Source organism: Gorilla gorilla, chromosome 17, assembly GCF_029281585.2.
Source record: "Gorilla gorilla gorilla isolate KB3781 chromosome 17, NHGRI_mGorGor1-v2.1_pri, whole genome shotgun sequence".
Classification (NCBI taxonomy): domain Eukaryota; kingdom Metazoa; phylum Chordata; class Mammalia; order Primates; family Hominidae; genus Gorilla; species Gorilla gorilla.
The window spans coordinates 53,305,431-53,320,548 of record NC_073241.2 but is presented as its reverse complement, the minus strand read 5'-3'; the positions used below and the strand labels follow the sequence as shown (position 1 = coordinate 53,320,548).

Sequence of the window (15,118 nt, the reverse complement as noted above, 5' to 3'; positions counted from 1 at the left end):
AAATGGAACTTTATCTTAATAAACATACAGAAAGAAAACACTAAAGCCCACTTTTAAAAGGCACCTCTCACAGTTGATGGCACCCGAAGTCATGGATGGAAGTAAGGTCCAGAGACAGAACACAGGCACGCCGGGGATAGAAGTCTAAACAAAGTCTTTCACACAGAGCTTCGTAGGGAATTGAAAATGAGGGGGAAGAACCTCCACCCTCTTGAAAGGAACCAGCAAACCTGGGTGACATGAATATGGCGACGTAAAGGTCAAGCATCAAAGCCATCCCCACAGACACTGAGAGGGTTTGGGGGAAGCGCATCCTATCACTGTCCCTTTCTCAGCAGGAACAGAGTGAGGGAAGGGGAGGACACAACAGAGTGGTGGACGGGCAGAGAGGGCTGTGTCTCTTCTGAAAAAACAAACAAGGCAGCTTCAAATAGGAGAAAGATTATATAATGAGGCTCCAAAGGCACGACCATAGCTACTTGATGACTTCAACGTTGCAAGGCTCCCTAGCCTTTACTGAAATCCGAACTGTTCCATTCTTGACTCCCTACAGACAATACTGCCCATACATCTGGAGCTCACTCAGAGCCAAGAGCTGCAGATGAGGTGAAGACACCAACGTGATTTTTACCTATGTCTGTGTGTATGTTAACATCTATTTGCATGTATGTGTATGTGACAAATATACACCAATACAAATATAACAGATAAAGTTCATTTAATGTATTTACTTTTTTACTTCAATTAAATTTAATTCAGTTCTTTATAATCCCATCTTTGAAATAAAAATGTGACTCTCAAGAAATGAAACTGATTGTTTAGCCAGCATACTGGAATTTAAATAGCTGATTTGGTCCCCTTCTTAGGAGATCATCTTCTTATTTCAATTATCAAGACATTTTTGCAACTTCTTCTTTGGAACTGACTTCAGAAACACATTTAGGTGCCACAAGAAAAGTAAATAGTCCTTGATAACCAACGTCATTTCTGAAAAAAGAAATGACATACAGCAATAGATTTTTCTACCAGTAGCTTCATCTATTCATCCAGCCAACATACATTGAGTGCCAGTCCTGTGCTAGGCCCAGATTTTGATTTCCAAAAACCAAACCTAAGGTTTTAAAATGTCAGCATGCAGGATATTCACAACGTATGGGCTCAAGCTCAGGAGACAGTTTCAAAATAAAGGTCAGGAGCTCGAGACCAGCCTAGCCAACATGGTGAAACCCCATCTCTACTAATAATACAAAAATCAGCCAGGCATGGTGGTGCACACCTGTAATCCCAGCTACTTGGGAGGCTGAGACAGGAGAATCACTTGAACCCGGGAGGCGGAGGTTGCAGTGAGCCAAGATTGCGCCACTGTACTCCAGCCTGGGTGACAGAGCAAGACTCTGTCTCAAAAACAAAAAACAAAAAAAAAAAACAGTTCTCAAAATGCTTGCATAGGAACTTTGTTAGAATATGTTCATTAACTTTATAGAAAATGACTTTCATTTATTTGAATATCTGAACACTTATTTAGAGGTAAATAATATTAAAAATTAGTTACATTACTAGTCACACCATATAAGGTATGTGTGTGAAAGTATGTATTTACAGAAAACCAAATCCTTACATGTCACAGATTGTAGCAGACTGTTAAAGCTGAAAGAGAAAAAAGTTGTGTAAATCTGTATTGCTTAAAGAAGAGCAGAGACAACTGAAAACAGTTTATGAAAATACAGACTTGTCCCTAATATTGTTAAAAAAATCAAGAAAAATACTCATTAATTGCTTGTATCTTAATGGACATAACACTACCATAGGTCTAACTGAATGAAAATTAAGTGAACATTAATGGAAAATACAGAAATTCAAAATTATAATTACCAATTCACATTTGAAAATTGAGATTCCTATACAACCCATTGGTCAGCCTCCTAAACATTGTTTGCATTGTGGAAATTCAGGGATAAGTAAACAGGTGTATAGTACATACATCTCCTATAGCTACACCCATAACCAATTTTGCCAATCACAGGCCTTGCTTTATTGACAGCTCTCAACACCAAACAAGTTCTTTTTCCCCAAAAGAAAAAAAAAAAAAAAAAAACACGAAAATGTGATACCTGACTTCCCATGCTTAAGCACTCAATAGGAATAATAACCACCATCACACCCTTACTTAGCGTTTGCCACATGCTAGGTACTGGATTCACACATTCATTCCCCCCAGCAATGTAGTAAGTCACATGGGAGGAGTCAAGGAAAATAGGATCAGCTGTAAGGACAACACAAGTGGGCAGAGAAGGTTCGAGGCACAGTACTATAGACACGCAGTGGGGAGAAGCGGAGGCAGTGAGACAAGGGAATTCTTTCTGCAGTTTGGCAAAGAGGATCCTGTGCTCACCAGCTGGGGTGCAAACGGACCTCACCATCATGGTGTAGCACTCACTGCAACATCAACTGAGGCCATACCAGAAAACAGCGAAGTCACCACAATGAGGTTTATGCAAGAGGCATGACAGGGGCAGATCTGTGGAAGAAATCCTCCTATATTCACTCTACAGAGTCCCAAACAACGAAAGGCAAAGTACGTAAAAAGTTAACAAAACTAAAAGAAAAAGTGGGCACTGAACAGGATTTGAAAATAATGAGTACAGAAGAATGAACACTGACGGGCACAGATTGAGATAGTCACCCTGCACGTTAGCAAGCTTACACAAAAGCAGCTGTTCAAATAATTTCACAGATTCTGAGTCACTGAAGAAACAAAGATGGTGTCATATAATGCACCTGCCCTAAATTAAAGCCCCTAGACCATGTTCTGTGAGTACGTGTTGATAAAAAGAGCTCAAGGGGCCCTATTTCTAACCTAAATGTTCACTGAAAAGAAAAAAAATTCTTTGTAAGCAAATTCATTGGAAGGAGTCATGTATGTTTCATAAACTGAGTCAGGGCCTTCAAAGCCTTACAAAAAGCCTTTGGCAAGGGCTATATCACAGTCTCCCTGGGCAGAGTTCCTCATCTGCAAATGAAGGATGACATGGTCATTTCTGATACCATCCTACACATACCTGGGAAGAGCAATGAAACGCTGCTGTCTGGGCACCTTGGGGATAATAACAACCATATTTCAAGTTAGCCTTAAAATCTTTTCATCCTCTGGGCCTTTGGGAAGAGCCAAACAGAAACACTCATCATATTTTGTCTGGCCCTAAAGCTACAGCTCACTAAATAACAGTAGTCACAGATCTTGTGTGTTTTTTCTTAAAACTTAACTGTGTTAAGTGCCGCTTAACTGTGAAGGAGTTCTAGCATCTACCCTCTGCACTCTGATCACAATTATCTACCCCCAAATAGACTACATATCTACCAAGAGCTATAATGTGGACTATGTACCTCCAAAAACCATATTTACAGGAATCCTTTGATGAAGCTGCGGCTTCCTTATTTCTAGAACCATCTTGACAACAAGGAATGACTGCTTATTTTTAGTATTCACTCAATCCTCTATAGGAATTAGTCGTGGCACAAACTAAAACCATGTCAAAGTAAGATTTTTGGGAAAAAAGTTATTAGCTTAACCAAAAGTTAAGCAATTTTGTTTTAAAATGAAAAATTACTCAAATGGCAAGTATAACAAAATATAAATTCTGATTTTCACATTTCTGTTTAACAACTTCAAAACCCAATTTAGAGCATTCATTCATCAGCAGAATAAAGAGAGAGAATTCTAACAAATGTCCAAAGCTAAGGGGCCTCACTGCACTGCTGCACACAATTTTAAACTTTAGGCTTCTAGATGGATCACTGAAGAGATAACTGAGGTAAATCTCTGAATTCTACACTTTACTCGTCAATGCACCAATTAGAAACAGTAACCTGTCACCATGAATTTACTTTCCCCTTGTAATAAATATCTGTTAAACACCAAACCCAGCAAATCTCTGTTAAACACTAAACCCTGTAGCATCGTGTTCAAAGCTACTCAGAACTTATGTCTGCCCTTTAAGAAATCTAAATCTAAGAAAGCACTCATCCTGAGGCCAGGCACAGTGGCTCACACCTGTAATCTCAGCACTTTGGGAGGCCGAGGCTGGAGGATCTCTTGAGCCCAGGAGTTTGAGATCAGACTGGCCAACATAGGGAGACCCCATCTCTAAAAATAAAAATTCAGAAATTAGCCAGGCATGGTGTCGCACAGCAGTAGTCCCAGCTACTTTGGAGGCTGAGGTCAGAGGATCGCTTGAGCCTGGAAGGTTGAGGCTGAGGCTGCAGTGAGCTATGACTGTGTCACTGCATGCCAGCCTGGGCAACAGAGTGAGACCTGTCTCAAAAAGGAAAAGAAAAAAAACAGTGAGAGAAAAAAGGGAGAAACACAACCAAGGGTTCACGAGCCTGTATGCAAAGAAAAACAACTGCGAGATAATGAGAACAAAAACAATTTGGACACAGGTTTAAATAATTCAGATCTTGGTGGGCTTTCTGAACTATATCTCAATTTTATTTTATTTTATTTTATATATTTATTTTTGAGATGGAGTCTCGCTCTGTCACCCAGGCTGGAGTGCAGTGGCGCAATCTCGGCTCACTACAACCTCTGCCTCCCAGGTTCAAGCGATTCTCGTGTCTCAGCCTCCCAAGTAGCTGGGATTACAGGCACGTACCACCATGCCCAGCTAGTTTATTGTATTTTTCGTGGAAACAGGGTTTCGCCATGTTGGCCAGGCTGGTCTCGAACTCCTGACCTCAGGTGATACACCTGCCTCAGCCTCCCAAAGTGCTGGGATTGCAGGCATGAGCCACCATGCCCAGCTTATATCTCAATTTTCAACTGCTAGTATAATCTCTAAAACACATCTTCCACATACAAAGCGCTTAGAAAACTGCTCTGCATGGTCTTCAGATTTAAGGAGTCACTTTATGAAGGAGAAAAATGACTGGGAAAGTAATACACACTCCACTGCCTGCATCCCCACCCCAAAAAAAACAAATCATTCCTGTGCCCATGAAAGCATTTCTAGGCAAAAATCTTCAAAAGGACTCATGAGGGCTGATTTCTCAGAGTGCCTGGTTAACTGGAGGACAGATGTTGTTAAAATCTCAAACTGATTCCCTGATAACTCTTGGTAACAATGTAGATGGAGCAGCTACTATAACAGCTATCTTATTTCATAGGTATGATTAATTTCTTATATTGTCATTTTTCTACAAATCCTCATAACCTCAAACAAGCAGATAAAAAGATATGCAAAGGAGAAGTAGACTCCAAAGGCCAGCGCATTTCTGGTTCTGGAGTGAGACAACCCAGGCTCACTCACTGGGCAAGCACAGGAAGTTGCTGGAAGCCCTCTCAGATCCCTGTTTATTTTTTCTATAACATGCAGATGACAATTTTACACCTATGTCACAGGGTTGTTCTGAGGATGAAATGGAAGAGCGTGTGTAAAGCTCTTAACACAGTACTGAGCCAAATGAAGCACATGAAAATGTGATAAAAGCTCCTAATATTTCAAAGCTCATGTTGCCCTGATATTTAAGGCAGTAACTTTTGTATAAGTCAATTGTTAGCCAAGATCAAAGTTTAGAAAGAGACTATTAGTAATTCAGAGAGGGAAAAAAATTGTATTTTGTATTTTTCAACTCAGCAACTAAATAATGCTCACATGCCTTAGGCTGGAAGTGCACCAATCTTGTGTCATTAGCAATGAGGAATCTTACCCCTACTTCGCCCACATCTTCCGAACAGAAGGTAACTGACTAACATCCTGGGTTCCTGGAAGAGTCTTCCCTAGCAAAGACACAAGCAAAGGCAAAAGAACAAAATGCTCCGGGGCCCTGTGACATTCTGGCTCATTTTAATACCAGTCCTCAAGTGAGAATCAGAGATTTGATCATCGGAGGCTTTATTTTAAAAAGATGAGGAAGGTACAGTACCTCTAGTCATTGTATCCGTCCCTTGAAAAACATAAAGAGGGAAGAATTTGGATAAGCAGCTTCTTTTTTAAGGAGAATTTCCTTAGCTTCATCCAGGCCTGCCTTGTTATCACTGCCATCCAAGGCAAAAAACGGGCGGACTACAGTATGATACCAGAGCAGAGCTAATCTAGAGGAAGAGGGAGAGAAACATTGAGCACATAACTTTCCTTACACCATTTCCATTTTTCAAAACTCCAGTATGTGTTCTTCCAATACTACTCTATCCAAAAAGCTTACTATGCAGTCTCTGAAGAAGTAAAATCAGAGACTTTCCCCATTTTAATGTTAATATTTGGAAAACTGCAACTTTAGCACAATATATAAATCAGAAGACACCCTTCCCTCAGGGGAGAGGAGAATAAAGTAACAGGAGCATTTAGCTTTTCTGAGCCTTCTAGATGGATTGCTGAAGAGATGGCTGACATAAATCTCTGAATTCTACACTTTACTCATTAATGCACCAATTAGAAATGGTAACTAGTCACCATGAGTTTACTGTTCCCTTGTAATAAAGCTTTATTTATTTATTTTTGGCAAAAGGAAAATGTTGTTTCCTCTTGCGTTCACAAAACTTAGGGTATAAACCTAGAATCTAAGTTTAAATATCACGTACAAATAAATAGGTCAAAAGGAAAAAGAAAATGTATAAAAAAGAATAAATTTAAATATGGAAACCACAGACACAAATTATACTAAGTTGGGTTAAAATAAGTGAGAGGATAAGACAAAGGGCTCTTTCTCTGGCCTTTGAAGATGCTCAATTTAAAAAACAAGCAAATAAATAAATTACTTCAGACTCCCTTGCTCCAAACTCATTATTTAAAAAAAAAAATGGCCATGTTAAACTAGGTAAACAAAACAGTCATTGGGATTTGTAATCCTAGCTACTTGGGAGACTGAGGCAGAATTGCTTGAACCGGGACCCGGGAGGCAGAGGTTGCAGTGAGCCGAGATCGCGCCACTGCACTCCAGCCTGGGCTACAGAGCAAGACTCTGTCTCAAAAAAAAAAAAAAAAAAAAAACAACCAGACAAAAATGTTTAACCAACATGTCAAATATTTTTATGTAAATGCATACTTCTGGTGTGCTTATAAATTTGGTTCTCTTATGGAGCTCATACTAATTACATTATTAATTCTATTCATTTCTTTATCAGAGGTAAGCATAAAATATTAAGATATAAACAGACAAATGACCACAAGTTAACAAACCTATTAATTCACATTAATAAAGGACAACTGTGTACTTCAATGAGTTTAGGGAGGCATAATTTTTTTAAATGCAAAATTAATGATATTTTAAATAGCTATCAGTTGATTAAGAGTTAACATCCAAATTTCTCAATACTGATACAAGTAGAAATTGAGGTAAGGTCCTCTATGATATCAACATTTTTGGGGAAAAGTTTGACAAGTGCTGTAATGTTAGACAAAGAATATCCGGAATCTTGTTAAATTACTCAGGTTACAAATGGTAGATATTTGCCAGACTAAAACAAACAAACAAAAAACACATCACTTTTAACTGATGTAGAAATTGGTGAATTCTTGTTCTAGGTAGTTATATCAGCTTCCTCATGCTCTCCTGCTTAAATAATTATTATTTAAGTTTAAACCAAGGAACATAACATGACTCAGTTTAGCGAAAGAGCACAAAATATCCATGTCACATATAGGAAACCACCTTGAATCATCAAGGAAAATTACCCAATGTGAGAATTCTTTATAAGAATAAAAATTTCAGAACCACAGAAAAAGCTTATCAAATTTGTACCTTCTAAGTCCAAAAATCAGAATCGTGAATCTCAGAGACTGTGGTCAAAGTCACAAAAACTGCTTATAAACTCATTGGAGGTTTTAAAATACATGACTTGTGAGACTAGTGAACAACGCCTTGTTCTCTAACTAAAGTCAGCTTAGAACCACCACCACGACCACAGAACACAGTCCTTGGTGTTGCATTGAAAGACATAAGACACAGCACCCTGTCAACCAACCAAACATTTTACCTGAAGTTTCCTTTAAAGTCTTTGATTGTCGTTTACTTACTTTCAACACTATATTATCTACCAAAGCATTGCAATACAGCTACTCACGTAGCTAAAGGGGCCTTCATGTCCTTACTTTCGCTTGCATACATCAGTGAAGAAAGCCCCTGTAGGCGGTCTCCAGGAAAACCCAGCAGGTTGATGATTTTGAGCAGGTTTGGGGGCACCATGGATATGCAAAGGTGAAAAAGGCCATATCCAAAGCTAACAGCACCTTTCAGTCTGTTCAGAGACTCCTCAGACACCCCTTCAGCCACAATGTGATTATCATTTGCAGCATCAGAAGTCAAGGACTCTTCAGTTAGCTTCTTCTGATACAGCTCCTGAAGGGCATTGATGTCCAGATAGCATTTATTGTAAATCTTCCAGGCTTTCCTAAGGATCCACCCACCTTTGATATAAGCTAAAAAGAGAAGGGGAGAAAAGATTCAAAAACATTCAAAATAATTTTTCTATTTCTATAGTAAAGGATACTGAACAGTAACCTGAAAATCAAGCCAAAAATGTAAAAAACATAAAAATTAGTATCTATTGTTGTACCCAGTGTTCTTATAGTGCTTACTTAAATGTCTTATTTCTCATCAGTCTCCCTTCACTACACTGGATGATGACTGCTAAGCATGTGTGTTTCTGCTCATTGTTCTATAAAGCCCTTCATGCAGTACCTAGAGCACGGTATGTAATATACATTGAATGAATGAATGAATCACCTGAATCCATCTTTTCACGAGTTCCGTGAAACCCTCCGCTGCATTTCTGAATTACTATACTGCTTTCCTGATAAACTTTTTTATAATCCTTGCATTTGTCTACCCTGTGTTACATTCCTCCTCAAAAGCAAGTACTTGGTCTAGGTCTAGGTGACCATTAAATTTCTAGCCAAGGTTGGGTGCGGTGACTCATGCCTGTAATCTCAGCACTTTGGGAGGCCGAGGTGGGCAGATTACTGTCCAGGAGTTTGAGACCAGGCTGAGCAACGTGGAGAAATCTCATCTCTATAAAAAATACAAAATTTAGCCAGGTGTGGTAGTGCACATCTGTAGTCCCAGCTACCTGGGAGGCTGAGGTGGGAGGATTCCCTGAGCCTGAGAGGTCAAGGCTGCAGTGAGCCACAACTGTGCCATGGCATGCCAGCCTGGGCAACAGAGTGAGATCCTGTCTCAAAAAAAAAAAAAAAAGAAAGAAAAAATGTATACCCAAGCACCAAGCATTGCATCTTGCCAAAAAAAATAAAATAAGCAGGCAAAAAAGATTAATATTTACTGGGTAAACAAATAGCCAGTTTATTATCAAAAAAGTCATTCATGTTAAATGCAAAATGTAAAGACCTCCCAATTCATGTATATCTGAGGAGTACTGTGTGGCTTAAGCACACCTTATCAGAATGGCTTTATTTGGTTTATGAAATTGGGGTTTATCCACTGCCCCAACCAGTGAAGTAGCAATAAAAAAGTTACTGCACAGCAGAAGGTACAAATCTCTTATCTTTAAAGCCACTTCCACTATTTTCTGTTAGGCCAATTTTTCTTAACAGAGCCCTCTTAAGAACACATACCACAAAGACGACTTGAAGTATAAGAGGTAAGACATGGGATTTACCACCTCCCTCCACCACTGGCCCCTGTCAGGACCCTACTGTTGACCACTCCTCCTAGGAATATTTTTACCTTCAGATGAGTAGGAAGGGCTAGGGGAGGTCAACTTACATAGGACTATCTGAGTGCATCATCATCTCATTTTTGAGGAAAGGATTTTCTGTAGGGAATTTTCTGTAAAATAAAGTTCTCTCATAACTATAAGAGAGCTTATCCACTTGGCAGTGTTATTAATATGATACCAACTCTGACCCTCATGTACAAATGGACAACATGAACTGTCAGACTTCCAGGCCCTTTGGAACAGTAGGAAAAGAGGTTTTCAGAACGGCATTTTTAAATTTCAGAAAATATATGAAATAAAATAAAATCTGCTTTACAAAAACCCAATCCCGGAATTGAGAGTGATCTAAGAATAGATGTGTAGAAAAGAGTTGATGCAGCAGGCCTGACTGCTATCCTTCAATAGAACTGCTAACAAGGTTGGCCCTTGGCTGGAATGGAAACTTGGATTCTGGGAAAGTTCTTACCATTTCCAGGACTGATAAGAGTGGCTCACTGTGTGCACCTAAACTGTCTGCACAAATAATATGATGTACATTGAACACTGATTTTTCTTCTGGGAGTCCGGAATTTGTCTATGTGCAAGGTAGGGGTGCCTACATGATCGGTCCCCAATAAAAACTCTGGCATTAAGTCTCTAATGAGACTCCCTGGTTAGTGACATTTCATTTGCACTGTTGTAACTCGTTGCTGGAGCAAATTAGCACATCCTGTGTGACTCCCCGGAAAGCAAAGCCTTGGAAGCTTGTGCCTGGTCTCCCCTGGACTCCGCCTCCCCATGTGCTTTTTCCCTTTGCTGATTTTCCTTTGTATCTAAGGAACACAAATGAACTACAAAACATAATCTAAGCCCTCCAAATATCCACAATAAAATTAGGAAAGAAAACCAATACAAATGAAAAAATAAGACTGCAACGTAATTTAGCTGTAAGAAGTCACAGCTAAAAATATGACTGTAAGATGAGTCTTGCATGTAAGTCATCAAACCTGGAGGTGGTCTTGGGGACCCCCAATCCATGGTATCAAGCTATTATTTTACTTAAATGCATCAATTTTCTGACAAATGATGAATATATCACCCATGGGATCACATTTAAAAACAACTATCCTACAACTTCTGGGTGATTAATGTCCTATAGTCTACCTCCACTAAAAAGAATGCTATAGGGTAGAATGAACAAGTAAAACAAATTAATCTACAAAGTTTTTTTAGTAACTTTAAAATAATAAAAGTAATACATTTGAAACAATTTCTTTTCATTTGTTCTACTTAACAAGAATATTTACTGTACAAACACCACATTTGAAGCACTGTTCTGGGTGAATCGAAGTGAAATAAGACAGAGATCCTTCCTTTAAGAGGCTCAATGACTTTTTCCCCTCCTAAATGGAAGCACTGTGGGAAAAGAAAGCCTGGAGAAAACCTTGAAGCTTCTTTTATACTAACAAAGTGGATTTTTAAGTGTCTGGATTGATCCAGCATGTCCACAAACAAGAAAGATGATGCTCAGTTACAATCCAAAAAGCCAAAGATTTAACAGAAAAGCAGAAAAAAATAGAAACTAGAATATATATTCTTGAGAGCACAGAGGCAATTGGAATCTAATTGAAAACAAATAATCACTGGCTGCAGATTTTAAACAAATCTGTAAAACCCTAAAAATATCGATTGGCTATTGACTGTTTCTATTATGTGCCTGGCACTGTGCTTGCCACCTGAGGAACACCAAAGAACTATAAAACATAGTCCAATCCCGCCTAATGCCCACAATAAAATTAGAAAAGAAAATAAACACAAAGGAAAAAATAAGCATGCAACTTAACATATATATTTAAATGCTCTATTGGTTCACATACAGAAAGAGTGAAAACAAACAACGCTGAGATGATGAGTGAATTGTTCTTTTTTATCTCCTTTTTCTGTCATTAAATAGTTTTCCATGTAGTAAACACATAAATAAATTAGAGAGTGCAAAATAGTTACTGTGGGATTTCGGAAGAATACTTTACTCCTACCCATTCTTAACTGGAAATTTGGAGGGATAAATTTAACTCCATTTTATCCTGTATTTTCCAGGCTACCTCAGCTTTATTAAAGGAAGTGAAGCTTGCGCTAAGGGAAAGGGAACACCCCAGGAGAGAGGAGCAGGAATGCCAGTAGGAAGGAGCAGATGGGCGAGCGGCTTGGAGGCAGAGTGAGGCAGGGGACACACCGGGACAAAAGGGTGCAAGCCCAACGGAGAAGTGAACACCTGCTCCCGGAGAAACGGCATCTCTCAACATGACGTCGAAGGGACCAGGATTATAGACATGAATGCTAACAATTCTGACCTCAGGTGAGGAGCTACAGAAATGGATGGTAGAACTGGAAACAAACGTTAAGAATCCATCCAATCCTGAGTACGTGGAACTAAATCAATAAAACACAACAGAAACCTCCACGGTGAAAACCCCACTCTTCTAGAATAAGAATACAATGAATTCAATCCGTCTTTAATTTTGTGCCTAAGACGGGTGCCAATGTCTGAAGGCACATGTTGAAGTCTATGGTAACAAGCTGTAAGGTCCTTAATTTGAGCCAAGGAAACAGAACCCAACGTTTTTGACTGAGTCAATGATAAACTGAAGTATGTCAAAACAAACTTAATGCCCATGTCGAGAGAGGCCATGTTGCTTTTACTACATTCTGCATCCAACTTGGCACTGAAACAGGTTCTCGGGACTTGCCCTACTCTCCATCCCACACTCTGTAAAGCAAAAATTCCAGCCACAGCCAGGCCAAGCAGGAGGAGGCAGAGGCTGGGGGAGGATGCAGCACAGAGAACAGGACGCTCTGCACTGTGGCTCCTACAGGGGCCGCTCCAGCAGCTCCACGAGAGGACACAGCAGCTGAGTGCATGTCTTCCCAACAAGCAAAGAACATGCTATTTAAGAGCCATACACCCTGCACAGCCTTTCATCTGGCTGCTCTGAAAGGTCAAGTATAAGTCATTCAGCTGTTGTTATCTCTGTGTCTGTGGAGGGAGGTGGAGACAGCAGAATAACCACAGAGCAGGCCGGGCGCGGTGGCTCATGCCTGTAATCCCAGCACTTTTGGAGGCTGAGGCAGGCAGATCACTTGAGGTCAGGAGTTCAAAACCAGCCTGGCCAACATGGTGAAACCCTGTCTCTACTAAAAAATACAAAAAAATTAGCCGGGCATGGTGGTAGGTGCCTGTAGTTCCAGCTACTCAGGAGGCTGAGGCAGGAGAATAGCATGAAACCAGGAGGTGGAGGTTGTAGTAACCCAAGATTGTGCCACTGCACTCCAGCCTGGGCAACAGACAATTTGTCCCACCTTATGAGGACCAGGCAACAACTAGCTGAGAGATGGAGGGGGCGAGAGGAAACCCCGCCCCATACGGGGACAGAAGTCTTCCCTGGGAAAGGGCAAGAGCTGCTTGCAAAATGGGAATATCAAGTTACATGAAATTGATCTTGGATAAATTTTGTAATTTTTCAGGGGGACTGTATCTGGTGCAAGCATCTATTAAAGCCTGTCTGTCCAACTGTCCCAGAAGGAGGCTGGTTAACCCATGGCAATTCAGGCTTGCCTTTCTTGTGTCCCAAATAATAGAGGTTTTTTTTGTTTTTTTTTTTGAGACAAGGTCTCACTTGGATTGCCCAGGCTGCAGTGCAATGGCACTATCTCACCTTACTGCAGCCCTGACCTCCCAAGCTCAGGTGATTCTTCCACCTCAGCCTCCTGAGTAGCTGGGACTACAGGCACACGCCACCAAGCCTGGCTGATTTTTTGTATTTTTAGTAGAGATGGGTTTTGCCATGTTGCCCAGGCTGGTCTCAAACTCCTAGACTCAAGCAATCCACCCACTTCGGCCTCCCAAAGTGCTAGGAGCCACCGTGCACAGGTGTGAGCCACTGTTCCTGGCCCAAGACTCTGAAGGACAAAAGATGATTTAGTTTTCACCAGTCAGCCCACTGCCTCGTTATCTTCAACCTTCACCAACAGACTTTTTTTTTTTAATTATACTTTAAGTTCTAGGGTACATGTGCACAATGTGCAGGTTTGTTACATATGTATACATGTGCCATGTTGGTGTGCTGCACCCATTAACTTGTCATTTACATTAGGTATTTCTCTTAATGCCATCCCTCCCCACTCCCCCCACCCCACGACAGGCCCCAGTGTGTGATGTTCCCTGCCCTGTGTCCAAGTGTTCTCATTGTTCAATTCTAACCTATAAGTGAGAACATGCAGTGTTTAGTTTTCTGTCCTTACAATAGTTTGCTCAGAATGATGGTTTCCAGCTTCATCCATGTTCCTACAAAGGACATGAACTCATCCTTTTTTATGGCTGCATAGTATTCCATGGTGTATATGTGCCACATTTTCTTTATCCAGTCTATCATTGATGGATATTTGGGTTGGTTCCAAGTCTTTGCTATTGTGAATAGTGCTGCAATAAACATACATGTGCATGTGTCTTTATAGCAGCATGATTTATAATCCTCTGGGTATATACCCAGTAATGGGATGGCTAGGTCAAATGGTATTTCTAGTTCTAGTTCCCTGAGGAATCCCACACTGTCTTCCACAATGGTTGAACTAGTTTACCATCCCACCAACAGTGTAAAAGTGTTCCTATTTCTCCACATCCTCTCCAGCACCTGTTGTTTCCTGACTTTTTAACGATCACCATTCTAACTTATGTGAGATGGTATCCCATTGTGATTTTGATCTGCATTTCTCTGATGGCCGGTGATGATGAGCATTTTTTCATGTGTCACCAACAGACTTCTAATAGGCTCACTTCTCCAATCCCAATATCTTCCTGAATGGCATTACCTTTCCTCCATTTCCTCCCTTTAATTATGCCTGAGGTTGCAAATTTGTGAATTTTTGCAATCAGATCTTGGCAATGACCTTGAACAGTAGGATATAAATAACTCCCACATGCTTAGCGTTCCAATAATGGAACACTAGGCATGAATGGATTTTAATATCCACCCACCATGTTCTAGGCAAAGACATCCTACCAGGTTCTAAGGACACAGAGAAGGCAACGGACCTTCATGCTTTATAAACCTCCTCAGGGATAAGGGATCCTTGATCTTCCCAAAGATTCAGAATCACTTGTTCCCTATTCAACCTCTATGACTAATTTATATGTCTATGGCTGAAGTATCCTCCTGAATTAGAATTTATTTACTTACTTATTTGTTCCTACTGCCAAACCATGAGTTCTCCCAGGGCATGAAGTGCATCTCATTCATCTCAAGACTACCAGCACCTATCATCTCACAGTATGTGGGCACATAGGAAATGCTCAACATATGTGGGGAAGAGGTAAAACAGCAGGTAGATTGCACAGTCCCTGCCCTCAAGGTGTATGTAGCCTAATACTTTAGGCAGACATGTAAATAAATATGAGTACTGCTATGTGATACA

The 15,118-nt window shown here is 40.3% G+C and overlaps 1 protein-coding gene across 1 annotated transcript in view; it reads right to left on the bottom strand.

Annotated features, from left to right (window-relative positions):
* Window positions 1-15,118, bottom strand: part of TTC39C (tetratricopeptide repeat domain 39C) — a 121,718-nt gene that overhangs the window by 47,049 nt on the left and 59,551 nt on the right. The window contains 2 exon segments of the mRNA XM_019013896.4: window positions 5,923-6,091; window positions 8,060-8,414. Of these exon segments, the coding sequence (XP_018869441.2) occupies window positions 5,923-6,091; window positions 8,060-8,414 (524 nt within the window).